Here is a 15,990-nt window from a genome sequence, read left to right on the forward strand (position 1 = left end):
TCAGATATAACTTTAATCTGATAAGGGAAAACAATGTTACATGATGTTTGACCATTCGCATCTTTAAAGATACATAATAGTGAAAGATGCATACAATTCTAATTGTTTACAGGTGAGCTGTTGGGTAAAGCACACTGTGCTTCTAACAGAAAGTAATGCCAAGAACTTATAAAAAAGACTGCTCGACTAGGTGAAAATTAAACTTTCATAAAAATAGTGGTTCCTAACAAAAACCCGCTTTATGACAATATTAAATTCCCAGTAATATAGTGAGTAATTTCCTCTTTTGATAACATTTTATATAAAAGTATATTTGTGTATCAAATAATGCATTGAACAAGCATGATTATATATATTCAGAGATTGTTTTGTGTTTTGTGTCTTGTTCATAATACAGGAGCTTTGTCTAGTTCTTCAAATTCAGGTTAGCCAACATTTTTTGTTTTATTTCAATATGATTATCTTTCTTATCTACAATTATTTTCTTGATTCATGCAGTTAGTGACGAAAAATTTTAGAAACAAAAATGTAACAAATCCTTGTTATGTGAATTGTTCTTTTCTTTACACATTTCATCGTTCTGAGAATTTACTAAACGAACAAAACTAATGATATTTAATATAATTGAACACATACTGCTTGCAGTTCAGGGTAGTTTACCTATGATAAGATTCTTTTTTTTTTTGGTACAAACGCTTCGGGGAAAATATTATCAGTACTATAGCATTATGTAATTATGATGGGGCACTTTCTAGTAAAATTAAATTTGATTTCCTCACCCACCTGATGCTTTTAGTACCGGGAATGCTAAAACGGGTAAAATGGAAGATTGATTGATTGATTGTTATCTTTTAATGCCGTTTCGGCGACTAGGGCCATATCACGGCAAGAACATTGAATGAAATGGAAATATTAAAAGCAAGATCAAAGTCTCTTCATAAAATAATGAAATTAAAACAAGCAGCTATTTACATATAAAAAGGTACATAAAAGGTGAACCTAAGACATAAAATACTTATAGAAACATAACTTCGATAAAACATTTAAAATATTGAAAAACTAAGGAAGGTATCAAATTTAGATTTTATTAAATAAACCGATGTCCCGCAAGAAATCGATGATGTTTTTAGATGAAACGGTCTTGAACAAATCAAACATATTGGCGCAGTCAAAATAATTTTGCCTGGTGTTGGCAAAATCCACACAATCTAGAAGAACATGTTTGATAGAGAAAGGGCAATCATATATTTTGTTTTATACTGATTGGGGTAATATTTTTAACTTTCTTGGAAAATATATACCAGAAAATCTTTTCATTGTTTTCGTGATGTAGAAAATAAAATTATCTATTGAATGATACCTATTTGGAGACATTTCCATTGAGCAATATTTGTAGAGCCGAGTTAAAAAGACATTTTGTAGAAAAACCGAAGAGTGGAGAATTGACGGTGGACTATTTGCACATTATATCCATTGATCTGAATGCTGCATTTTAAATCTATTTTCGATTACATGGGAGCCATGTTGAATATTTGTCATGTAATCTGGACTCTTATTTTATCTTGTAATTATTCTTTAATTGTCAATAAATATCAAATATTAAATACAAATAGGAAAGGTATAAAATATATAAATGGAGTAATAAAAATCTAACACCTATGCGATGGCAGAATAGGAATATCCGAGGGTAAGATTTATTCGTTAAAACAGTAACTTGCTAAACAAACTGAATGAAGTATTCAATTACCGGTAATTTTCCTTCAAATTAAGATATGTTATATGTTTTTGAAACACACATTGGTATCCTACGACCTTCTTTAATTCGTTATTATAGGCCAAATTTTACGAAAAACTGCCCGTTGAGAGTGTCAATATGGGGTTAGAAAATGCAATCAAGAACCGTTAAAATAGGAATTTCCCTGTCTCATTATTTAGAAACCATTTTCATCTTCAGACGATAAAACTCTTTCACTGTCAGATACAGAGCGTTTGAGTCTTGAAATGGAGTCATATGTAGTTAACTAACTTGGTAATGATGATAATTTTATTTTACAGCAATTTACGTACTATGTTTTGAACAATACTAAAATGGAGTTAGCTTGTGGGCAATTGGCAATCGTTATTTTACGCGGACTCTGACTTCAGACTGTCGACAACAACGTGTAAAATTATTAGGGTCGTCTAATAATGAATAAAATAAAATTTATTAAACCAATCAAATTTTAAGCTATTTTATTTACTATTAACGGTTACTCTTTTCGCAGACGAGTCCAGCGCACATCTCGGTAATACGTAATTCGATGTAGTTCTAGACGTGGATAACTCCACGTAGTTTCAGTTGCTTTATAACATTCTATCTATCGTCTTCGCGTCCAACAGCACATAAGACCTCAACCAGCCAAATCATCTTCCAAATATACAGAGGAAAATGTTTAAAAAAATGCTGGAATTTTTAATCGATAACATATTTGTCCAGTGTGGTGGACGCATTTTTGAACAAACGGTCATCATTCCAATGTGAACAAAGTGTGGTCCTTTACTTGCTGACCTATTCCTTCACTCTTATGAGGCTGACTTTATAGCTGATCTGATCTAAAAGAAACAATATCATTTGGCTAGATCCTTTCCTTTAATCTCAGTTTCAACTATATAGAAGACGTATTATCTTAAAACAATCATAATTTTGAAGATTTGATACATAGCATCTGTCTCCAATGAACTTGAGATAAAGGATACTACAGCTAATGTGAAGTCAGCCTCATATCTTGACTACATTTAGAAATCGATGGTAAAGGAAAACTATTGACCCAACATTACGACAAACGTGATGACTTTTCATTCAAAATTGTCAACTTTCTTTTCATCTGTGGCAACCGTTCAGCCCCTGCGTATGGAGTGTTCATATCACAACTCATACGTTATGCCAGAGCTTGCCGAAACTACGCAGACTTTTTGTATTAAGCTAGAATTGTAAATAATAGGCTTCTGGAACAGGGCTATGTTGCTACAAGATTGAAGTCATCACTACAGAAGTTTTATGGTTGTCACCATTAACTCGTAGATTGATTGATTGTTGTTGTTTAACGCCCGAGCAGCAATATTTCAGCTATATTTAGGCGATGAAAATGAAATGGATGATAAAATTAACATGAAATGATGATGACGAAATGAAAACATGGATGGGACAAAAGGACATTAGGATCAACAAACTTTGATTGCAACTAGAAAAAGGGGGAATGGGTAGGGTCGGGCAATTTATCCTCCTGTGGCGGAGCGCAAAGGTACCTACTCCTATCGAATACGACCCGTGCAGGTCCGGGTGTTAAAAGAATATGCCTGCAGCAGCGCTAAACTTGTCGTAAAAGGCGACTGAATAGTGCTAAGAAACCTAGCCGGGGGCTAGGGTGCTCTGCCCACAGAGCAACTGGGATGTGTGCCCCAGGTGGTGGAATTGGCGTGTTACATGCTGGGGTTGACAGGCTATAATACGGAAAACCCGACCGCACACCATAGTAGTGCACCGTGTTGGGAAGGATGCCACGTTCCTCGCACGTTAAAGAACCCTACTGTGGTATTCCCCCGGAGTAGGAACCATAGGGCTCCGCCACAGGAAGCTAAATTGCCCGACCCTACCCACCTCTCCCTATTTCAAGTTGCAATCAAAAATTTCTCGACCCCCATTATCCTTGTGTCCCATCCCATTGTTCATTTCATCATCATTTCATGTTAATTTTATCATTTACTTCATCGCCTGAATATAGCCGATATATTGCTGCTCGGGCGTTAAACCCCAACAAACAAACATATCGAATACCACAGCAGGGTTCTGTAACGTGCTAGGAACGTGGCATCTTTCCCAACACGGTACACCATTATGGTTTGCGGTCAGGTTTTCCGTATTATAGCCTGACAACCCCAGCCAGAGGTACCCCATTACACCACCTGAGGCACACATCCCAGTTGCTCTGTGGGCAGAGCGCCTAGCCCCCGGCTAGGTTCCTGAGTACTAATTTGTCGCCTTTTATGACAAGCTTAACGCTGCTGCAGGCCTATTCTTTTTGCACCCGGACCTGTACGGGGCCCATAAAATCGTGGATCATTATTGTGTATCCATCTGCACCATGAAAACTGATTTATTCAATGTGTCATAGTTTTCCCTTTCTCATTTGTCTACCCCCAATTTGCCTTTTTATGAACAACTCGGCGGGTGTTTCTAGAAAAGAAGAGGACGCTTACCCTACCAGTGCATCTGGTCCATGCTCCTATTTTTTAATGGAGTTGCTCATTTGCTTTTATTACTTTGTATATATGATTTTAGGTACTTCATATTCTTTGTTGTGTATGTATGTTTTCCACGTCTAGTCTATGTCCCTGGATTACATTCTTTTGATTACCGCTATAACCTTGGTCCCCTTGATTATGCTTTCATCTCCTGTTCAACCATTCTTCGCCATGTCTCTTTGGGCGTCCTCTTTTTCGCTTCCCGTCAGGTGTTCATCTTAGTGCAATCTTAGTTCTTCCTTTTCCTTCTTTTTGCAAAACATGCCCTATCCACCTCCTTCTTTTTATATCTATCTCCATGCAGCACTGCTTGGTCTTAAGGTATAGTTTATTTGTTATCTTTTTAGGCCAATCAATTTTACAATTTTTTCGAAGGCAGGTGTTGTGGAATGAGGGGAGTTTTTTCATGTCAGTTTCTATTATTCTCTATCATTCAGCCCCCCAAAAGTAACACAGACTTTACATTACTGTTGTATATTTTCAGCTTGGTGTTCATACTTATTGACCCACTTCTCCATATTTATTGCAGTTGTCAGAATCCATAATTCATACATTATAATATTACTTTATAATGTTATAATGTATGAATTATGTATTCTAACTGTACTCTATTCTCAGGAGAAAAACTTAACTCGTTTTATCCATGAAGGCTGTCGGTTGGTGTATTAATGAACGGAGTGACAATAGGATGTGAACTCGGAAAAATCTTGTTCAGGGAAAGGTAGATTTTGTCCAATTTAACGCATTAATATAAAGTGTTGGGCATTTTTTTTATGCCCAAAAGAAGCCGCACTCTATATATGAGACGTTTGTGTTCTTTAGGAAGACCCCTTGCATTCCTAATTGTGCATAGAGTAATCAAAGGAACTAAGATTATAGCGGAAATTAAAAAAAAGCAATCCAGGGACCAGACAAGGAAAACAGAAATACACAAGGAACATAAAATAACCAAAATAATAAGTTAAAAAAAAACGAGAGTAATTGAGTAACTCGGACTCCACTAGCATGGACCAGGAGCACGGTATGAAAAGCGTCTTCTGCTTTTCCATTAACAGATGCCGAGTTTCGGTTTATTATTTCCCGCTTTAAAAAAATATATGAACATTATACAGTGTTTGAAAATGGTTCCTAAGGAGAGTTTATGGAACCGAAACGCTACCTATGGTTTGTTTTTTTTAATTCAACACATTATAATCTTGGTTCCCTTGATTACTCATTGAAATATATGTGAATGTAAATTAACCTTTCTATTGTTATTTCATATATTCTTTTCAAATTTCATCTACTACTACCTATAATGCAACCGTTTTAAGCGGAATTGAAATTTTAGCCAGACAGACGTAAAAGGTCACACCATCAATTTTATTACCAGTTATAGTGGTTTTCGATTAAGTCATCGTCTAGAGGATGCTAACATATGAATGCGATACATCCGTACGAGTTCCGTAATGGTCTTTAAGAATCCGCAATACTGTATGATAGGAGAGGGTCTCGATAGTACACTTTTGAAGCTTTTATTATTTTTGAGTATAATTAAAGTTACAGATCAACAATAACACACATCAAGATGTATATGACTCATATATATAATCAAAGATGACCCATCACAATATTATACAATTGTCTGGGTTATCAGTCCTTAGTCCTAAGTCGGAGTCCTATTGCGTGAAATGTCTTTTAGAGTATGGGCGAATGCAGGCAAAATTATATCGCATGAGACACGAAGAATGGCAATCGGGATCATATATCGATAATAAACATAATTTGTGAAATATTGTACTGATATAATAACTAAATACGCAAAATGTACAAGCAGTGCTTTTTATGTATGGGGCAATGCTGAACATGAATTGGAGTAGAGCGTTGAAATTGTAGCAGTAGGGTACCGGGAAAAGAACGTTTGAAATGTAGTAGTGGGGTGATGTGCAATTGAATATCGGAAGTAGAGCGTTGGCGATATAGCAGCAGGGCATTGACCAATGGAAAATCGGAAGTAAAAGCGTAAAAAATGCAGCAATAAGGGATCAGGCAATAAAATATCGGAAGCAGAGCGTCGGAAATGTAACAGTAAGGTTTTAGGCAATGGAATATCGGAAGTAGAGGTTTGAAATGAAGCAATAGGGTATCGGGCAATACAATATCGGAAGTAGAACGTTGGAAATGTAGCAGTTGGATATTGGGCAATGGAATATCGGAAATAAAAAAATGGAAAAATTGGTAGATTGGGATGTTTAGCCCATTTCAGTGCTGTCTTGGTTTTAATGTTAGTTTCACTTCTACAAAATGAGCGTCCTTGTAATCTCAAATGACAATGGATAGTAAAAGGGTGATGTCAAATGTTGCAGCAAAGAAAAATCATTTTAATTGATTATTATTCTATTCACGTTTGACATGGTGCAGGATTCAACATGTTTAAGAAAACGAAACCTTTGAAATAATAAAAGAACTATCCAGTAGAATAAAAAAGCAAAGAAGAGAAAAAGGGGAAAAACAGCGATAAATGTCCTTGCTTTGGACAGGTAATAGTGAAATGAACTTGGTTTTGGTTCTAAAATTATTTTTTTTTAAAGTTAGAAAAAACACTTTAACGTTAATATCATAAACTGCTTAATGACATGCTTTTGCTTTCTTTAAGCCAAACGTACCAAAGATGAAGGCAGTACCACAACTTATATGGACATTTCGAAAGATAAAAGGCAAACTGTGACAAATCGAGCTAGATGGGCAGGATTTGGAGGTAAACGTGATAGTACCGTTAATGTTGGTTAACGAATAAATGATTCCAATTTAACAGTCGAAATTTACATACTTAGTTATGTATTTGAAAACAACACAAAAAAATAATAAACCATGTGTCTATATTCGGTCAAGTCTAAATCAAATTGATGATGTAACAAACACTTGAACACTGCACATTTATCTCCCCTGTTTGTGTCAATGACACAACAGCAGCAAGTGAAAAGGTGTTTCCTCCCTTTTTCATTGACATAACTACAATTACATTCCAATAGTAAATAATGTTGTTTACACATAAAAAATTCATTTATTTTACAGGTTGTGCAAAAGTCTTCAACATCATCAATTTGAATGAAGCCACTAATTCCCAAGTTGAACAGTTTTTCAGAAAAACTTTTAACAAAAGTCAATATGATATTATAAAAGTTACAAATATATACAATTGCTACTTACACTGTGACAAACATGCAGACGTTTCCTATTTTACCTTTTATGTAAGTAAATTACAAAATAATAGAGCAATTGTACGTTTACATATAAAGTTACTATAGCATTAATAAACGAAAAAACAGCACTGATCTAAAGAAAAAAAAACAACAAAATACAGACCAAATCCAAACAGGCGTGATAAGTCAATTGTTGTTTTTTTGTTAGTATCTTTTTTCTTTTTTAAACTGAATGATAGAAACCTTTTTTGAAATTTCTTTCAAATAGTATGGAATCAAAGGTTGAAAGTAGCCAATTGCGTTATTAATCATCAAGATCGGAATAAAAATATTAATAAGATCTGCCAAAATTAAAACAATGTTTTTATGCCATGTTAAAAGAGCAGTTATGCATTATTTATGGTATTATAATTGATTATATGTTTTTGAATTTCATTTTTTCATTTGTTACAGAAAGGTACATGCCAGTGTATTGATGATCTTCAACAACATGTTAAAATACGGTTAGAACATGAGGATATGACGTGTCTTAATGCCAGCACATGCTTAAACATTTACGATAGCTTTTGTGCAAATGGAAATGCGCTTCCTTTTTATATTCTGAAAAAAGGTTAGTATGGTATGTGTACATCACTTTATTTTTATCAATCAAGGAAGTGAATTAAGATTACACGTTCTTTTAATTGATTAAAGGATTTTTTTTATTTTCATCAATCAAAGAAGTTAATTAAGATTATACGTTATTTTAATTAATTTTTTGGTTAAAGGAATTTTTTATTTCCAAATTTAAGAAATAAGCTCACGATGCTGGTAACTCATTTTGAAATTTCTTGTCTTTAGATATAAATACTTAAGTTTAATTATAACCATTGGCCAATAATGTACATGTTTTCAGAAAGATATTAATAATGCGTTGAGCAATATATGAATGACCTTACATTGTTGTAGTTACAGGACCTTGCTGGTTAATACAATTAATTTTTTTTTTTTTTTGAAAATTCTACAATGTTTACATTTGTTTGTGTCTATTTCAATGCGTTAAAAATAGCTGATGTGACAAAACGTTGTGATGCCCAAACAGATGAACATAATATAGTTGCTTTAGTGATATCCAAAACTTTACGACAATAGAAGAGTACTCAAGGGAACCAAGGTTAATGGAAGAAATTAATAGTTTTACGTAGTTGCTTTCATTTAATAGTTATTCGTCCCTACAAATTATCTAAATATATTACAAAACTGGTTCACAATTTTGTTGTTCGTGAAAAAAAATATGAAAATTTATTTGTTGTCTAAAAATTATTTTCAAGTACTTAAAACATGTCATAATTTGCTTTTAACACAATATTTATAAAATATTGTTTACATTTTAAAAAGAAATCCTAAAAACAAATGATGGAAACGACTACCACTCTAAACCTATCTTAAAAATCCAGTGCACGGTACAGATAAATGGAAGTCATTTAAAGTCTTATAAACAAGATGAATGTCAACAGAAGATGCGAGTCTACCCTTGTGAAGATGACAGAATCATATTCAGAATTCAAACTACACGAGGTTTACTAAAATAAATATATAGTAATCGGTAAAAGTCATCATGTAGGCGTTTAATGTATGAAGATTGGCTTGAAAGAAAATTCGATAGACATAACTTTCTGTTAGTTTAATATTAAGATAATCAATCAATAATCAATTAAAATACACGTGAGATTTAACAGATTAATCGTTTAAAAGTTGACATTGATAAATACAATTCGAAAGTGACACCAAATGTAACACGCTACTAGTGGTTCGGGTTATCTAGTGTTTAACTAGACAAAGTATTATGGCTGATGTTTTTTTCTCTCGAATTTTCAATGGGGACAAACGATCGGTTTGGTATACCGATGTAAATTGTGATGACAGATATATATCAGCAATCACTCTTATGGGGTGATGGATCGTTAAAAACGATGCGAAACATAACAACAAAGTAAATAAACGTCTAAATATGTTTAACATCACCAGATGATGGTAAAATGTACATTGAATATTTCGGATAACTGATATCCTTCTTCAGCATAAAACTCATAAAACCTTATGAGCATGAAACTTATAAAACTTTATGAGTATTAAACTCACAATTTCAAGATCAAAACAGACTCGGAAGCTGAATCACGTACGCTGTGGGTGATTTTACCTTTATCAAAGGCACACACAAGCAAATGATAAGGAGCCTGAATGAAGAGAACAAAAGGGGTCTTTTTATCAAATTAAAAATAAAAATTAACTGTGGAAAACAATTTAAAACAAGTCAAAATATAGTAGTACGGCGTATTGATGTATAGCATGTAGTGCTGTAACAGCCTTAGACCAAGGCCTAAAAATGGATTATTTTTCTCGTTTATTCCATCTGTAGAAGTTGTTTGTAATTTCTTCATCCAAAAGCTTTCCCGAGACACTCTTTTCATTTTGACCAGTTTTAATTGTGTTATATGATCGTAACAACAATGTTGTGGAGATCCTCCTGGGTGTGTCTGGCGGATCTAAGATGGCGACTTAGAGGGAGGTCTGGTTTATATTTGTAGTCACTGCGATGACCATTCATACGCCTGTTGAAAGGTTGTTCTGTTTTGCCAACGTACTGCATACCACATCGGCACTGGAGAAGGTATATGGTATTTTCGGTTTTGCAAGTCACGTTGCAAAAAAATGGCAAATTCCTTTCAAGTGCAGTAGCTTTTAAACGTTTTGGTGTGCAGAATCTGGGTATAGGTCTTACATCTTTTATCTCAACATAGTCGACACTGGCCCGTTGTATTTTGTTCGGGCTGAGATGAAATCTCTGCTCTTACTAGGGCATTTCTTAGGCTCCTAGATCTACGGAATGCCAGGACCGGGGCCCCAGGAAAGAGCTTGGAGAGCTTAGGATGTTTTGGAATGTCTTCCCAATTTGACTGCAGTAGCTGCGAGAGTTTCCAAAATGCTGGATGGTATGTAAACACAAAAAGAACCCTTTTGTTCTTTTTCTTAGGTTTGTACTCGAGGAGATTCTTACGGCTGATGTTGTTAGCACTTTCAAATCCCCGATCTATATCTGTAGATTTGTAGTCACGCGCTAACAAATGACCACTGAGTTCATCTAGACGTTTGTTGGTAGTATCGTCAGATGAGCAAATGCGCCGAATTCGAAGTGCCTGGCTGTATTGTATGCTTTTGGTACAATGGTTTGGATGAAAACTATTGGGAGATAAGTATTGGTGACTATCAGTTCGTTTGCTTTGAAGATCCATTGACATTTCCCCGTCTTTTACAAACGTAGTAGTATCCAAAAATGTGATTTTAGTGTCAGAAATTTCATGGGTGAATTTGATTGATGGATGAACATTGTTGGCATGTGTGATAAAATTGTCTAAAGTTTGTTTCGACTCAGTCCATTTCATGTCAACATCATCGACGAATCGAAACCAAGAGAGGGGTTTCGTTAAAGATGTTGAAATTATTTGATTTCTAATTTATCCATGAAGATGTTAGCATACGAAGGAGCCATTTTCGTTCCAATAGCTGTACCATTGATTTGGAGGTAGTGTTCGTCGTTGAAAGTGAAGTTGTTACACTTCAAAACTAAAGTGAGTAGATTTACTAGGCAGTCATTAGGGGGGTCCAAAATATCTCGTTATTTCCAAGCTTCTCTGCAGACTTCTATACCGTCATCGTGTGGGATATTAGTATAGAGTGAAGTGACATCAAGGGAGACCAGAAGTGTTTCGGGAGGTAAAGGATTCATTGATATATATATATATAAAAACGTCTCAGAATGTGACGACTCTATTCGCTACACTGATCCATCGGATTAAATTGATACAGGGAAGATATGTAAACGTATAGAAAGGTCTGAAAATTCCCAACGATGTTAGAACTGTCAAATTATTTATGCAATTTTTTTGTCGTTCCCTCCGCGGGACTCGCACTCGTACCGCTTTGACATCTATGGCAACACCGCCTGCACAAAGTCCAGCGCCCTAAACTAGGCTATATATAGTCTAGCTGGCCGAATAGTCTAGGCTTAGCTGGCCGACTTTTATAACTCAGTTTTATGAGTTTTATGCTGAGTTATCCGAAATATTCAATTTAAATTTTACCATCTTCTGGTGATGTTAAACATATTTAGACGTTTATATATATATATAATATAAGTCTAAAGGATTGTACAACGATACCGATTAAGATGTTAATACACTATAACAAAATATATCATGAGCAATATTTTCAGTCAACAAATGACCTTCTTTAGTGCCTTAAATAACTGAGTGTGTATGAAAGTAAATGGTCTGTGAACACAACACACTACCTAATGAGGTGAATACCAGTGTCGTATAAAATTTTATCGACAGTAGCGAAGATCTTGAACATTGTGTTATAGAGACACGTTGTGTGTTGCTCTTGAATACTGAACTATAAGACTAAAAATATTTACAAACACTGCTATAAGAAACTATACAAAATAGGAAGAACTTAATGTTTTTTGTTCATTCCGTGTGGGTGTAAAACACGTTCTTTTATCCAAAAACCCTCCCGCTTCACTCTCTGTAGATCGCTCCAGATCGTGTTTTGTTCCACGATGAAGATTTTCATTTTGTTGAAATCATCGAGGCAGTGGTTAGGTAATCTGAAGTGTTGACTCATTGGGAGTAAAGGCTTCTTTGTTAGGTCGCTCCTGTGTCCGTTCAAGCGCTTGTGAAAAGGCTGTTTAGATTCACCACCATATTGAAGGCCACAGATGGGACAGTGGAGCAAATATATTACATTAGCACTCTTGTAGTGCACATTGCAAAATATTTTGTAGCGTTTCCCCGTGACTGTGTTGGTGAATGATGACGAGTGGTGCATTTGGTTGCAAAATTTACACCTTTTGTCACCACAGGAGCGACTCTCGCCTGGAGTCAAGTTGGGCTTAGATATTTCAGCCCTCACAAGCAGACTACGCAAACTGTCTGCCTGTCTAAAAGCAATAATAGGTGGTTCGGGAAAGACTTTAGATAATGTCGAGTTTCTCTCAACATACATATATTTATAATTTATTATGTGAATTGAAATGCTTCATATTAAAACTGACATATAATTGATTTCTCACTGAAAAGATAGTTGTTGTTCGTGCGCTTAGCTATAATATGGTTGGGAAAATAGTTGTTTTAAGGGTTTCCATTTGGTAAGTAAAGTTACATAAAATCTTTTCTTTTCTTCTATGAAGCACTCACTGAGTCTTTGGAATGGGTATGTGTAACCGAAAACGGAACAAGAAAACGATATTTTAGTACGTTTATTCTACAGGGTAAAGGTATGTCATTTTTAAGTCCTAATGTTTTTGTCAAATATATTTTATTATGATCAAATACAACTGACACAATTGGACATACTAAGAAGATATCATTTATTTTTCGACAAATGTTTTACTTATGTAATATTTTGTAATTTGAGAATATCGACTGGTGCTTTACTGGTAAGACTGAAATATACGATTTATGGGTTGTTATTTTGATTTTGTAAACGGTGACTGTCGGTAAGAAGAAAGATAAAGAGACTTCAAATCGAGATCTATAAAATATTTCAAAGTTTCAAGACAGTTTCCACAATTTGATCTTTTTTTTATCCTGCAAACATATATGTAATATCTAATGAATTATGAGACAAGTGTTCAAAACGTCGCAGTCGGCAAAAGGAGGAAGAATGCCAAGTGTACATGCTGATGGAGTAATATCCACCAAATTGTCACATCTGGATCTCATATTTTCTTTAGACCATTGCTATAAAGAACGTACTAAGGTACATTCAAAATTAAATGAACCAAAGTTTCCCTTTTTTCAAAACAATAGCTGCACAGCTCCGTTTCTAAAAGTTGTTTGCTAATAAACTGTTTGTGCACAAAATTCCTAGATTTATTTTGCACTAAAATGCTTGCAGTCTAGTGCTAAGTATTGTTTTTAGAGGAATCTCTGAGCAAAAATCCCAATTTCTGAGATCTAAATCTCTTATCCATTTTACCTGTGATTTGGACGAAGATACAAAAACTTACATCTGTACTTTCTTTTTTCTACTTACGGTTCATATGCTTATTTCCAAATTCTGTGTTAAAAATGTAATTTCAAACGAATTTCAAAATAAACAATCATTTGGTGGGAACGGTAACCTTAGAAAGTAGGAACTGCTCAACCTCCCAGAGAGCAAGTGTTTTCAACCGGTTTAACTATGCGATGAATGTTTAGATATGCATGTTATGTTGAATTCATATTTTGTCTACAGAACAACGATCAACAACAGATGAAACGATTATAATATCAACGAATACAACATACAAGTCAGATGAAGGTATAGGAGATATTTTTGTGTAGGCTTAATCGTGCTGAAACAATTCTAATTCGTCGAAAGGATTGGTTTATAATGTTTCAAGTAGGAAAAGATCCAAATTTTAGGATCCAAGATAGATTAATGTTGATTGCAAAGTTTGTAACGTTACGTGTTAACGTGTTCATTCTTATTGTAAAATCTCAAAACCTATCATTCATATATGTGATCGTATATAAGGGTTTTGATGGATGTACATACCAATGAGTATTAACATTATATTCAATTTTATTTTATGAACGTTCATAAAACAAGCTATACATTAATGTAACATGATTTGTTCAAAAATGAAGATGAAATATTATGAATATAAAATATTGTCGCCTAGTTGAGTGAACACTCGTTCTCAATCAATCCAAAACGTATGGAATCAAACACGAAGATAACATCGTAATGACAGATGAAAAGAGACAAAAAGTCATATTTATTCATTACTTAGCAAATGCTTGCTTGTTGTGTAAAAATCTTAAAGACGATGCTTTTGTATCAAAACATTTCCCATTAATTTGGCTTGTATCTTTTTTTCAATTTTTAGAGTCATCTGCTTGTAAACAGCTTTCAATTATCGTAATAGGAGAAGAAGCAGCACTGTTGATACTATTAACACTTCTTAGTTTGTCTGTTGGTTGCAACATTTTCTTGTTGAAACAACGTTGTAAAGGGAAAACCTCAAAGAGTGAACATGGAGCAAATAATGCCAACAATGTTCATGTTGATCAAACCCCTACTCATGAGAGAGACATGGCTGATAATCAATACGGTTCTAGTGGATATGCATTAATTGACGACAATTTAATGGCTCATTACGATTATACAATGGAGGTTGAAAGGGTAGGTCCAAGCTGTTCCAACGTAAGTTCTCATGATAATGAACATGGATTATCCACTAAAAGTGACGAAATGGAAATGAATACAATTGCAAGTAACGCTGATCAGGATGCCTCAAAGAACTGCTACTTGCACCCTTACGTTCCGCTGAAAATCAACGACATGGAATACTTACAAAGCAATTCTCCTTTAGTGGAATCTGATGTTACTGACATCCTGTAATGACATGTACATAACCTTACAATTAACATCTGTAAAAACAATGGAGGTGGTTAAATCATAATTTATTATTTCGTCAAAACTCCTATAACTTTTGATGATACGTGACTACGTTTAAAAAACCAATTTGGTTAAAATAAATGTAAGATTGTTTGACAAGTCTGTTGAATGTACCTAGTAACGATGTTCTGTTCACCTTTTAAGAGTTGAAATGACGTGAATACAAATGTACTGAAAACATTCTGGAAGGTAAAACAAATCGTTAAGATAACTATACGTTTACATATTTACCATTAATCCTCTGCCCCGTGCAGGTCCGGGTGTTAAAAGAATAGGCCTGCAGCAGCGCTAAGCTTGTCGTATAAGGCGACTAAATAGTGCTCAGAAATCTAGCCGGGGGCTAGGCGCTCTGCCCACAGAGCAACTGAGATGTGTGCCCCAGGTGGTGGAATGGGGTACCCCTGGCGTGTTACATGCTGGGGTTGTCAGGCTATAATACGGAAAACCTGACCGCAAACCATAGTGGTGCCCCGTGTTGGGAAAGATGCCACGTTCCTCGCACGTTTAAGAACCCTGCTGTGGTATTCGATAGGAGTAGGAACCTTTGCGCTCCGCCACAGGAGGCAAAATTGCCCGACCTTACCCATCCCCCCTTTTTCCAGTGGCAATCCAAATTTATCGACCCTATTATCCTTGTGACCCATCCTTTTTTTTTCATTTCATGTTCATTTGATCATCCACTTCATGTTCATTGTCTGAATATAGCTGAAATATTGCTGCTCGGACGTTAAACCCCAATAAACAAACAAACAAACCATTAATCCTCTTCTTAATAAAAGTGTAAATATTCATTTGTTTATTAATTCTATTTCTTAGAAATATCAAATACAAATATTAAAAGACATAGGCTTAACACCTTCAAAAAAGGATAATTACAACAAATAAAAATATTGAAATAAAACCAAACAAAACCAACAAAAAAAACGGTAAATGCATTGTATACTATTATGCGCTCATAATATCCTAATTGCACGAATAAATTACAATATATAATATTACCGCTATCTCAACAATCATAGACAATGAAATACAATAACTT

At 34.7% G+C, this 15,990-nt stretch overlaps 1 protein-coding gene across 2 annotated transcripts; it reads left to right on the forward strand.

Moving 5' to 3' along the window:
• Window positions 1-294: 294 nt before the first annotated feature.
• Window positions 295-15,702, forward strand: LOC148618650 (uncharacterized). 2 transcript variants are annotated; one of them, XM_088577758.1, is made up of 8 exons: window positions 295-424; window positions 6,917-7,018; window positions 7,336-7,511; window positions 7,917-8,073; window positions 8,841-9,020; window positions 12,694-12,780; window positions 13,743-13,808; window positions 14,380-15,702. In XM_088577758.1, exons 1-8 carry the CDS (start codon window positions 343-345, stop codon window positions 14,892-14,894), a joined length of 1,365 nt encoding a protein of 454 aa, XP_088433884.1. In that variant the 5' UTR covers window positions 295-342; the 3' UTR covers window positions 14,895-15,702. The 2 variants fall into 2 exon arrangements, with proteins under 2 accessions (XP_088433884.1, XP_088433885.1); XM_088577759.1 differs by lacking the exon at window positions 8,841-9,020.
• Window positions 15,703-15,990: the final 288 nt, after the last annotated feature.

This window comes from Perna viridis, chromosome 4, assembly GCF_037379345.1.
Source record: "Perna viridis isolate PV_CMFRI_1.1 ecotype Kerala chromosome 4, ASM3737934v1, whole genome shotgun sequence".
Lineage (NCBI taxonomy): Eukaryota > Metazoa > Mollusca > Bivalvia > Mytilida > Mytilidae > Perna > Perna viridis.